Raw genomic sequence first — 12,616 nt, 5'->3', positions numbered from 1 at the left:
GGGATAATCCATCGCATTTGGAATTGAGAAGAACGCCTTGTTGCCCCCTGTACTGAAACCTTTGCAAGCTGTCGTGGAAACGCCTTATAAATAATAAATTAACGACAAGCATGTGTTTGACGCTAATCCGGACCGCGTTTAATAATTGTAATTGTGTGGGGATAACAAAGGGTTAAACGCAAATCTCCCCACCACCACCACTCCTGGTATGGAGAGGACAGACACAAAAGAATTCATATTTCGATCCAGAGCCAGGAGAGACTGGAGTGCTGTCTCACGGGAAATGGTGAACACACTCATGAACTCTGCTGGAGTTCAGTCTGAAACTCTCCGGTTATGAGCGGCGCTCTCGTCCAGCGGGGAACAGCGCAGCGTCAGAGCGGCGGTCCTCGCTGCGCACTCGGCAGAATCATCGGAGCTCCAACAATGAGTTTCGCCCCGGTCAGACCCAGCAGCAACACAGCTCTTCCCTTCCATAGCCTTCATTACACGGAGAGCTTTTTTTTTAAAAAAAAAAACCCAACAACATCTATTTTATAGATGCGTCGTTTACACATATACGAGATGTGTCATGTTTAAATGCAGGCTTTGTTTGCCCGATTCCACGCGTCTGTTGTACACGCCGAGCCCAGAGCTTTCCACGAGCGTGACGTTTCCACTGACTTGTCTGTATGCGCAGCCGGCCGTGTCCTTGACTACCTCGGCCAGTAGGGGTCCCTTCCTCATAACCACCCTGTCCACACCCTGCTGGGCCGCAGTTACAGTACGCTGTATTAGGCCATATGCATCAGCAAAGTTTTAGGGTTACTTGTCCGGATTTTCATTTGAATCATATCAATGCAAACTAACAAAATAAGAAACGCAAAAGTCATAAATACTGTACTGGAATTACAGCCTTGACCAGCGCTGAAAATATTCCACGTTGCGTTTCAAAGAAAGTCGACTTTTGACACGTCTCTTCTTTTACGGAAGGAAAAGCCCTTAACAAGGTCACGGACAGCCATGCTAACATCGAAAAAAACAAAAAAAAGGAATAAATATTCAGCCTCATCCAAAAATAGCTTTGGTAGTTTGTGTTGCTTCAGTCACCTGACCTTTCATTGACACTTTCTGTGTCACTTCCACCCAGCAGATTAGAACTTGGGGGCGCAGGCAGACGCGTGGTAAAATATAGCTGGGGCTCCCTGATGCTGCGCAGCACAGCCGGTGGGCCCTGGGCTTGAGGGCAGCTCTATCTGTTCAGCTCATTGTAAAGTGTTGTATAGATTTCAGTAGATTATCTACCATTCGGAGGAGGTTCTTGAAAGAAGAGCATCCTGTACAGAGGGATACCCACAGTGTTTGCCTCCCTGTCTTCAACACAGCAGGGCCAAACATTTCCCAGCTTTTAGGCAGCGTCTCAAAGCCCTTCAGACCACAATTAACAGCGCCGGGATGGAGTGCCAAGACAAACGCACACTGGGTCTAGCGGTAGAAAACCCCACGTTCTCCAGATATATGTACCAGTCCCTTGATGTTTTACCACTGAAAGTTGATGATCCAAAAATAACACAATTGTACATTCACCATATCTGGCTCAACTTCCCTTCAGGATCAATAAAGTCTTTTCTATCTATCATATAAAGGAAAGCAAGAAAAACTGCACGACCTATCAGTGTTGTATATTGCAACAAAAAAAAACAACTCTGTTGAAAATAACTGCACATTTTTTTAACTGTACCATGATCACCATTCTTCCAACCCTAGCAAACGATCGATTGATCTTCCTTTGCCTTTGAGAACATAGTGAAGGTGCTTCCTGTAACGTTGTGTTAGGTCTTGTTAGGCTTGTTAGGCTCTGGCTCATCTCAGCAGGACTTCTTGACTGCTCCATACATCACATGGTCCCATTTGACCTGGGAATGAGTTATCATTTGACAAACTACTGTCTCTTCTTTTTTAGGTTACCAAATTCTGGCAAAGACACCAGATCCATGGGGTCAACCTTGTTTGGTCGTCTTGGAGACACTGTATCTTCATGATGAATTTTTCATTTTTGAAGATTCTCCCAGGAATGTGGCCCTCGGGTGTGAGTTAGCATCCCAATCCAGTTTTCGGACCTCATATTTGGGTATTTTGTACCATGCCATTAACATTGAACAGCACCGTCAGTACTGGCATATCTGTTTTTGTAGCTGTTACACCAGTTGCCGAAGGCTGCTGATCTTTTGCTTTAGATCTTCAGACTGCTCTCTGACTCTGACACAAGTGGTTTGCTTCCGCGCAAAGCCTGTCCTCAAGTAGCCTGTGCTAATGAAGCTGACTTCGAGAAGCTTCTACGAGGTTTTCCGAGGTTCAGTGGAAGCAACCGGACGACTAAAACGTGCTGCCAAATGAAATCCATCTCATTTATTTTCAAAAGACACACAGAGTGTGTAGCAGCCCAGATAGACATCAGGTATTTAGAAAAATGTACAGTTAAAGCACTTTGGTCAAGACCACAACAGCAGCCTCCCTCTGGGGATCTGAGTCCAGGATCGGTACAGAGCTCCACACTGCTGTCCCAGGATTGCAAGAGCAGAACAAGGCCCTATTGCACTAGTTAGGGTACCGTCCATCGCGAGCGTAAGCTGTTCTAGGACCTACACATTTAGTGGCCTGCGAGTTTCAGACAGCCCCCGGAAGGAAAGCTTGGCAGCACTATGCCTCGCACCCATTCCTACAACTGGGCTCACTGGAACTCACAGGGCACATCATTATTCCACCTTCAGTTAACCATCCAGGAAGCCACTTTTTCAAGAGAGACCTCAAGAAGGCAGCGACAACAAGGCACACACCCAGACCCCCTCACTCGCACACTTCAACAATAAACACACAGCCGTGCTGTGACCTGTGTGGGAACATTATGCTGGATGTAGTTGGCGGTCTCTCGGCCACGTCCGCTGTACGCAGGGCCTGAGCCTCCGTCAGCTCCAGCTGCAGGGAGGAAGTGTGGAGGAGCCGACCAGCCAGCTGGATCTTTTCTCTGTCATATACAGTACTCATCTGTTGTGCATAGCAGGAGAGTATGTTTTAGACAGCAACCGATAATCAACAGCACTAGCAGCTGTTGTACATGTAGCAGTAGCAGCACTAGCAGGTGTTGTATTTATAGCAGTAACAGCAGTATCAGGTGTTGTACTTGTAACAGTAGCAGCAGTATCAGGTGCTGCATTTATAGCAGTAACAGCAGTATCAGGTGCTGCATTTATAGCAGTAACAGCAGTATCAGGTGCTGCATTTATAGCAGTATCAGCAGTAGCAGGTGTTGCACTTGTAGCTGTAACAGCAGTATCAGGTGCTGCATTTATAGCAGTAACAGCAGTATCAGGTGTTGTACATGTAGCAGTAGCAGCAGTATCAGGTGTTGCACTTGTAGCAGTAACAGCAGTATCGGGTGTTGTATTTATAGCAGTAACAGCAGTATCAGGTGTTGTACATGTAGCAGTAGCAGCAGTATCAGGTGTTGCACTTGTAGCAGTAGCAGCAGTATCGGGTGTTGCATTTATAGCAGTATCAGGTGTTGTATTTATAGCAGTAACAACAGTATCAGATGTTGTACATGTAGCAGTAACAGCAGCATCAGGTATTGTACTTGTAGCAGTAGCAGCAGTATCGGGTGTTGTACTTGTAACAATAGCAGCAGTATTGGGTGTTGTACTTGTAGCACTAACACCAGTATTAGGTGTTGTACATGTAGCAGTAACAGCAGTATCAGGTGTTGTACTTGTAGCAGTAGCAGCAGTATCAGGTGTTGTACTTGTAGCAGTAGCAGCAGTATCAGGTGTTGTACTTGTAGCTGTAACAGCAGTATCAGGTGTTGTATTTATAGCAGTAACAGGAGTATCAGGTGTTGTACATGTAGCTGTAACAGCAGTATCAGGTGTTGTATTTATAGCAGTAACAGGAGTATCAGGTGTTGTACTGTGCAGCAGATGCAGTAACAGAATGTTATTTGTTACTTGGTTGTGGAATACTGTTCCCCTTGTTCTAACAATTCTCCATTGTAAATAATCATGTTTCCCCAGTCCAAAGATAATGCATCCCTTTGAAAAAATATTCTCAGAAGTTCCCCTTACACAAGTCTTCAAGGGGAAATGCTCCACAATTACTCCTGGACATCCACAGCCCTGCGGGGTTTGTAGTAGTCCATCAAAATAACCCACCACTGTGTGGCTGGAGAAAATGGCAGTTGAGAGCCACTAAACCAACAGCCGAGTCAGGTAAAGTACTGAGGATGTGTGGGGCTCAGGGGGTTGGTGCCTGCCAGTCTGGCCAGATCAGGGTTCCTGCATGGCGTGTCCAGGAGGTGTGCGTTGGGGGCACACGCTGACACACGGCCCTGATCGCAGCTGGCTTGCCTGCCTTGAAACGGACAGGGCTTGACCAGTGGCACTTTGCTTGTCTTTGGCCATGCTCTTTGACCATTTTATTTTTAAAATTGAAACCCTAAACACGACACAGCCCTTATACAGTAATACGGCTATTTAATTTGACTTCTAATGGGGCTTTCATAAGGCAGTAATACAATATTGAAAGATAAAAGAATAATATTGAATCATCAGCACATATCATAGACAATTACATTTTTGATCCAGACAACAATGGCTGATCTAAAAAGCTGAATTAGAGCTGCATGTTTGAACACAGAAACATCTGGGAATTCTGCTTGTTTCCATGGATCTGCAGATGCTTTCGTCTTCAATACAGTCACTGTGGACAGGACCTCACTCTTCCATGTCTTTTGGTGGACTGAGTGCTGCGGGGTTCAGTCACAGGATCACACGCAGTGACCAAGGGGCTGACCCACAGAACCACAGGGCCCGCCTGCCTCCCTGCAGCACAAAGTATCGTTGCCTTTAGAATGTCTGAAAAGGGACTATTGGGTTTGGGAGAGCACACGGTAGCAGGAATGGTGCGCAATCATTGTTCAGCACCAGTCGCCACCCCCCAGTAACACAACTATAAACGACTAAAGGGAGATTGGTCTGTGTCCAGCTGATGCCACTGTCCTAGACTGTCCAGAATATTTTTGGCCGTGTGTTTGTGTGTGAACACGCGCCTGCAACTATCACAAAACGCTTTCCGCGGCAAACACAGGGAGGGAGGGTGTGTATTACGGGGCAGGATCAGACAGCACACACCCCCCCCTTCTTTCAACACTCCCTCTGTCTCCATCTCCTCTCTGCTCTCTCTCATTCTCATTCAGAGGTGCATCCCAGGAGAGGCTACATGACATGTATTGGCCCCAGCAATGACAACGGAAACACCACCATCTCTTGTTAATCTTTCACTGCCCCCCCCCTGCATTGTGAACCGAATCTCCCTCAGATGCAGCTGTGTTTCATGGAAAACAACTGTCTCCCCAGTATTGCCGGTATTTTGACCACTACGGGAGGAACAGTGCCAACACTCAGAGTTGACACTCTTTCTGCTCTGTCGGAGATTCAAGCGTGCTTTTTTGTTCTTCAAGAATGACTGTTGCTGTCACAATTGTTGCTGAATCAGAGATGGATAAGCAGCACATGTATTTCCAGATAAAATCACTCTGCCTTTCCTCTGGTTCCTGCTGTATCTCCGTCTCTCTCCTGCTCCCCTCTCCCTCTCCCAGATGCCAGGGTACATCGTGGGGAAGGCTGTTCACGTCAAGTGGATACATCAGGTGTTTCCAAGGAGGAGACAACAGATATCCAACATCCAGAACAAGCATTTAGCATGACAGTTCCTCACTCCAACCCCCGACTCTCCACCTTTATTTTCCTCTAGTCATCTCAATTCATTTTGATTAAAAAAGTACTGTCACAGCTTCAGGAACAGATCACAAAAGGTGAAAACCTACAATTTATAAGGAAAGGTACAAACCCCCCTTTTGAGGTGCAATATTAATAAAGGATCAAGGAAGATAACAAAGAGATGTCCAGGACGCACTCTCCTGCCCCCTGTCTCTGCTGTCAGTGTGCCGACAGCACTCATCCCTGTCCTCATCCTGACGGCTCTCTCCGGGCTGTACGGGTTTGGTAGTGGGAATCCAGAAGTATTCCCGCAAAATAGTGTAGCGGGAAATCATTATATCGCTTTTTCTTTCTTTGCACATCTCTCTCGACTCTGAACGGTGTTCAGCGTCTGAGGTCTTGCAGTTTTGCCTCAGGACTGCACTCCTACACAGAGCACCAATACCAACTCAAAGCTCAACAGCAGCAGTGCTTGGAATACCAATAATATGAATAATCATCTTTATTGTATTCCAGTTTTTAAACTAAAGGCGCTTGTTTGCTACCATTTTTTTGGAGCATTTTGAACACAGAAGATGAGAGTGAGGCGGTGAGGTTCACCAACTGTTACAGCACCAACATCTCCCCAAAAAACTGCACAGTCTGTCATGCACCAGCCTGCTCAGCCCTGAAGTCTCCCCTCATGTTTTCAGAAACAAGCCGCGCTGCCTCAGCTCTTAAAAATGACAATTCCTGTCCTCTCATTCCCTTCTGTGCATGTGCACATCCATCGTAGTGGTGTGGGAGTGTGAGGAGAACACAGAGCATTTTATCATCGCTGGTTTCACAGAGGCTTTTAAAACATAAAAGACGAGCAGGTCAAGTCGCTTGACCAGCAACACACACTGTTCCACTGTGGGAGCTACAGCCCCCCAGCATCACACACATACATACACACACACACACACACACGTTGCACAATGCACTACTTTCCATTCTGAGACCGGAAACAAAAAGACACACAAATCCGTGCTGTCCTTCGCTCCTATGTCTGCAAGCCTTTTTGGGGTACTCACCATGGTACTCGTGTCCCGGAATGTACGTGGTGGGGTTCCCGGCGATCTGCAACGTGATCAGCACCTCTCCCGCGTCTGTGCCCCCCTCCAGCTCCCCGTGATGCGTGCACAGGAAGAAGAAGGGGTTGAAACGGGGGTAGAAGCCTGCAGGGGGGGTCCCCAAATCCGCATGGCTCCTCCCCAGCGCCAGGGCCAGGAGGGCGTAAGTCAGGGCTGCCCCCGGGGCTAAGAGCGCCATCCCCCCAGGAGAGACACGCGGCGCACCCCACACAGAACGAGGGAGAGGGAGAGAGAGGTGTGCTGGGGTGGAAGGAAGGCAGAGTCCCCCAAGAGGGACCGAGGGACCGAGGGAGAGCCCCACACAGACAAGAGTTGGCTCGCCGGAGAGAGTAGGGGTGCCTACAGCTGACTGGGTCGGAGTGAGTTTGCAGCCCAAGCTGGCTTGTAGTGCTGGCTGGCACTGACTAGCCTGCCTCTTCTCCCCACTCGCAGGCTGGCTCCCTGACTGACTGACCGACCGAAAGAGTGAGTCTGGCTGGTCACTGCCTCCTTCCTCTCTCCCTCCAGTAGCTGGGAGTTGAGAGCCTGTCTGCGCTGTCCTGCTCAGCTCTTAAATACCCAGCCTATCCCCCCCCCCCCTCTGCCCTCCCTCTCCGTGCAAACACCAGCCCCACACGTGCAGCAGAGAGAGAGAGAGCAAGACACCTCCCTCCACTCATCCCTCCCTCTTTCCTCAGTCTGTCATTCTCTCCCTGCCTCTACCCTATCTTTATCTCCCTATCACTCCCTGTATTTATTTCTCTCCAAATTCCCGACATCGTCTCCCGCCTGCCTGCTCGCCTCTTTCACTTGTTCCCTTGCAAGCCCTGTCTGCCAGCGTTTCAGCACTTCTTTCAGCCAAGTTTCCCGATCCGCCTCTCTTTGCCTCTCTCGTTCGTCCTTTCTTCTCTTTCCCTCCAGGCTTCTCTCTTCCTCTCCTCCCTGGTGTCACACCTCCTCCCCCCGTATCCTCTCACCTCGTTCTGCCTTCGCGCTGCTTTCTGTGACGATGCCTCTCTCTTCCTCTCCTTCTCTGGGCCCAGCTTCATGTCTCTTTTCTTCCTCCTTTTTTCCATCCGATATTCCAAACTTCACTCCCTCTCTCCCCCCTCCCTCTCCCTCTGTTCTGAATTAACTCGCCACTCCAGCAGCACTTTCTCCGCTGATAATAGTGTTTACCCCTCTCTCTCCAGCTCCCTAAATATCTTCCTTGCTCACCAGCGTGCAGCCATCTGCTCTGTAGCTCCTTCTTTTTCCCTGTCTCCGAGAGGAGACAGCCCGTTTCCCTCATTTTCCAGCAGGTCTGGCTCTCCAGCCCCAGCTCTCTCAATTCCACTCTAAAAAGACACAGAAAAAGGCTCTTGATGAAGAAACCCGAGGGCTGCACACAGCCGGATGCCCTAGGGACACCTGTGTTCTGCAGCCAGTGGATGGTAATGAGGAATGGGGCTCGGCTCGGGCATGGTCAGCCTGAACAGACTGGGCCCAGGTTTGCGAATTCCACAGGCTCAAACCCCTTCTTGCAGCTCCCTCCCCCATTTCTTTATTTTTAACTCTTCTGCCTGTCACTCCTGAGCCCCGACACAACTCGAACTGAAACAGTCACAGAACAGATTGCATTCATTTCAGGGGGTTGGGGACATTGGTGGAGGGCAACATGAAGGCATAGCACTGAGCTGCCTTACAGTTCAAGGGTCTCGCATTCATTTCAGTCCCTGGCATCTGTCTGTGTGGTGCTTGCATGTTCTCACCGTTGTGTTGTGAGGCATTTCCTTCTTGTTGTTCTTTTCTTCTGTGTGAAAGACAAGTGCACTCTCACTCCATGCCACAGACTTTACCAGGATTACTGGATACGAGAATACCACTAGATAGTTGGTTACTCCCGGAGGGCCGATGAGTGGGTGAATCCAGGACGTACCACTCTTGTGGGTTAAGAGGGGTGCATGTATTTATGTGTGGCAGAGGGGAGTCATCTGGCGTCACACAACTTTCCCCCCCCTTTCCTCATCCAAACCCAGGACCTGAGCCAAGAGCACCAGACCCCCCAGAACATGTGACACAGCCAAACTTGTCTGTGACGGATTTTCAGGCCAGCCCAGAAGAACATGCAGCTGAAATAATGGAGTCTGTGTGCCAGGGAGGGAGGAAGAGGTACACACACTGGCACACCGGGCACACAATATGGTCTGATGACAGCAGGCTGCCCTCCAGTCTTCACCCTTTTCCCAGCAGTCCCTGCTGTCCTATGGGTCATGTGACAGAGAGCTGCAGCATGGTGAGGCACTGAGAAATCGCTAGAAGCAGGGTATCCTTAACACAAGATTTATTCTCCATGCACAAGCTAAACTGAATTTCTCAAAACATTCTGCAGATTTGTCAATAGATTTATGTGAAGCACGGGCATATTTAAGTTTCTTTGTATTGCACAGACGTACTGATGATGATAAATAGAGTGTTCGTTTCTTAGTAATTTAACAGCCGGGTGACTGGATGGTTTAGTGTTGTGGATAAATTGGACAGGTTGCATTTAAGAAAACAAAACAAAAGACACTATTCAAGGGGCAGCAGCAGCAATGGACAAATACGGAGTATATTATTTGATATATTATGCTGTTTTGAAGACATAAAAAAATCCTCTTGGAAAAAGAATGAATTCTGAAATTGCAGGTAGCAGTCATTTAAGGATTGCAAGTTGGGTAATGGACAGTAAAGAGAGTGCAGATAATGGGGATGTTCCTCAAATCGGAGAGGAATTAGTGAAGTAAAAAAGCTGTTAAATTGGTCCCAATAGATCGATAATGAGCTGAACGAGGCTGCTAGGACCTGCAGGCACCCTGTACGACCACGATCGCTCACTCTGTTCAAGAGTCTGGCACAGTCAGGAAACTAGTACGCTGGCAATACCGAAACAGAAACCCTTTAGCCGAACAGAAGGAAGTTGAAAAGGATTTTACATAGAATTAGACCATGCAAGCATGGCACAGCAGATGACGGTGGATATAGGCAAGTGCCCAGAATTAGAATGTTACAGCAGTGAACATTAAAACCACAGATTTAAAATGGGAAACACTGCTGTGAATGATGAGTTTATTTACAGTACCTATATTTAGTCTGTCCCTCCTTTCCAATGTAACGCCTTTTGTGGCCTAACAGCCTGAAATTAAGACACATTAAATCGAAACGTATTTTACTTTTTACTTACACATCGTAACACAATCTCCAGGTGAAAATACACAATTCCACATCAAAACCTAGAAAATGGGTTGGATAAGTGTCCACACCCCTGAGGTAGTACTTGGCGAAAGCACCTTCTGCTTGAATTACAACTTTAACTCAGTTTGGATAAGGCTGTACCAACATAGCACACCTACAATTGCCCAGATGTACATCTTCTAAACAATGTGTAGAAGCGTAGAAAATGCAAAATCGGTTTGGATATACTGTAAAGTACAGAATTTAATCAAGGGATGGTGTATTAAAATTAAAATTGAACAATACTATAGTAAGGCCTCAGTTAACATAATGTGTACAGTTTTGGTCACCACATTATAAAGAAGCGACACAAGTATCTGGAATCAGTCCAGAGAAGGACAATGCAGCGCAATCTGTGGCTTGAAGGAACGTCCTACTGTACACTGACAGGCTAATAGAACTGAATCTTTCTGCTGCTGAACAGAGAAGACTAGGAGGGGGATCTTATTCAGTATTCAGAATCATCAAAGGCAACCCAGAGTATACTTTCTTCAGAGCGAACAGCGCAGCACGAACCCCAGGGTTCCAACTTCCTCACGTTCTCACGGACCCGAGGGAAATGTCTGCGTGCTCCGCGCAGGAGACGGCTGCAGTGCTGGGCGGCCTCCCGCAGGGCCTGAAGCAGACGCTCGTGCAGCAGGCTGACAGCTCACGTACACCGCAGGTTCAGGCCTGCACCAGGAGCGCCGGACACGTCCATTGAGCCGGGGAGACGGCGGACAGATGGGCCCACGGAGCGTGTGAACTCCGTACGCCGCGCGGCTCTGTTCAGTGTGCGCGGGGCTCCAGTGGGGCCGCTGGGAGAGGTGACGGCCCCAGCTCTGGCGCAGGTTCAGGGACCAGTGGGAGCCCCGCGCGGCTCACAGATCCGGAGGGGGGGGGCCCGGGCGATTCCGTGCGCCGCTTTCCCACGCGGGGCTGGCAGCGCAGGAAGCTGGCAGGCGGCTTTGTGTGTGTGCGCGCGGGCGTGGAGGCGAGTCAATGGAGGGGCTCCCGGGCCGGTGCTGATGGACAGCTCCCCGCCAGCCACACAGAACACTGCGCCCTTTCATCGAGCAGCGGCGCCGACAGAAACGCTTTGAAGAACGCTCGCGTGCTCGGGGACCACTGCAGAAGCAAAAGGGGCTTTACAGCAATGCAGTGTCCAGTGCTTCTTCATCAGCAAAGTAAAGCACCACTGCCATAAACTGGCCTCAAGCCCCATGTTAGATCATGGGGCAGAGTACTCCCACACACCTGGCGCACGGCACCTCCGCACCAGGACTAGGCACAGACACAGCAGATACAGGAGCGACTGTGGTCAGTGCCCGGGCCTGGCAGGGTCTCGGTGAAGTCTGAGCCCCGATGGACCACCTGGCCTCTTCCTGCTTCCAAGGCTGAGGACAGCGAGACAGTTCCACAGTTAAGCGCAGGGCAATGTAGTTTAAGAGACGGTGCTAGAGCAGGCCGGCAACAGAGGAGAAACTCTTCAGGGGCACCAACGAGAAGACGTTTGCGAGGCTTTAATGTGGAGTTGTGGGCACCACTGCTGTCGCATGATTGAGGAATAAGTGTTATATTTCAGGTCAAGAGGAATGTGAACAGTTTATTTATTCGGTATATACACATCTTAAAGCACACATCTTACAACAAACGCTCGTCCAGGTCAGCAAGATTAGGAAATGTGACCAGAGAACCCTCCCAGTGGCGGCGCGACGCGCACGCGGTCCCACAGGGAGAGAGAACGGAAGTCCGCGAGAGGAGAGGTCAGCTGGGGATAAGCGCCAGCCGCAGGGCAGCTCGCCCTCCTGACTCCGGCTCTCCGCCGCGGACAGCCCCGGCCCCCTGCCCCGCCCGTCGCCATGGAGACGGGGGTCACAGGAAGTCATACAGGTACTTCACGATGTCGAACCCGACAGTCCTGAGGGGAGAGGGGAGAGAAGAGGGGAATTAGGGGGAGGGGCGGGGAAGAGGGTTGTGCGAGAGAGCTGCTTTCTCCTCGGGGAACGCTGCCAGATAGGACCGCACTCCTTCCCCTGCTGCAACACGCTGGGGGCCAGCTTGAAGTAGTGGTGAAGCCTCTGGGCCATGACTGGCAGGTTGCGGGTTCAAGTCCCTGCTGCAAATACTGAAGGTGCTTTTCACGGGGCAGAGCGGTGGCTCTGTGGCTCAGGATCTGCGCCTGTGGCCGGGAGGTTGCCGGTTCAAATCCCACGGCCGGCAGAATCAACTTCGTGGGGCCCCTGAGCGAGGCCCTTAACCCCAACCGCTCCGGGGGTGCTGTATAAATGGCTGACCCTGCGCTCTGACCCCCAGCTTCTCTCCCTGTCTGTGTGTCTGATAGTGACCAATTCCTACTACAAGAAGTTGTATATGGCCAATAAAGTTTTCTATGATAAGTGGGGGGAGTAAGTCCACTTCTGATGAGAGACTGGCTCTGGTATGGACTTTAGCTTTCTTACCGCATCTCACTCCTCCCCCAGCCTGTTCTACAGGCTTGCCCTGCTGGGACAGGACCGCCTTACAGCAAAGGGCTCAGGT

The 12,616-nt window shown here is 49.7% G+C and overlaps 2 protein-coding genes across 4 annotated transcripts in view; both read right to left on the bottom strand.

The window, feature by feature from the left end:
- The window catches only part of reln (reelin), a 186,768-nt gene extending 179,314 nt beyond the window's left edge, over positions 1-7,454 (bottom strand). Inside the window, 1 exon segment of the mRNA XM_088645617.1 lies at positions 6,806-7,454. Coding sequence (XP_088501743.1) covers positions 6,806-7,043 — 238 coding nt within the window. The 5' untranslated portion in view covers positions 7,044-7,454.
- A 4,207-nt stretch (positions 7,455-11,661) lies between these two features.
- orc5 (origin recognition complex, subunit 5) overlaps positions 11,662-12,616 on the bottom strand; it is a 60,157-nt gene continuing 59,202 nt past the window's right edge. For all 3 annotated transcript variants that reach the window (XM_088645614.1, XM_088645616.1, XM_088645615.1), the window contains one exon: positions 11,662-11,996. In XM_088645614.1, coding sequence (XP_088501740.1) covers positions 11,951-11,996 — 46 coding nt within the window. In that variant the 3' untranslated portion in view covers positions 11,662-11,950. The remainder of the gene's footprint in view (positions 11,997-12,616) is intronic.

The sequence above is a fragment of the Lepisosteus platostomus genome, chromosome 9 (assembly GCF_059453375.1).
Source record: "Lepisosteus platostomus isolate fLepPlt1 chromosome 9, fLepPlt1.hap1, whole genome shotgun sequence".
Lineage (NCBI taxonomy): Eukaryota > Metazoa > Chordata > Actinopteri > Semionotiformes > Lepisosteidae > Lepisosteus > Lepisosteus platostomus.
Note: the sequence above shows the minus strand (reverse complement) of the source record. Positions and strands in the feature narration are given on the sequence as shown.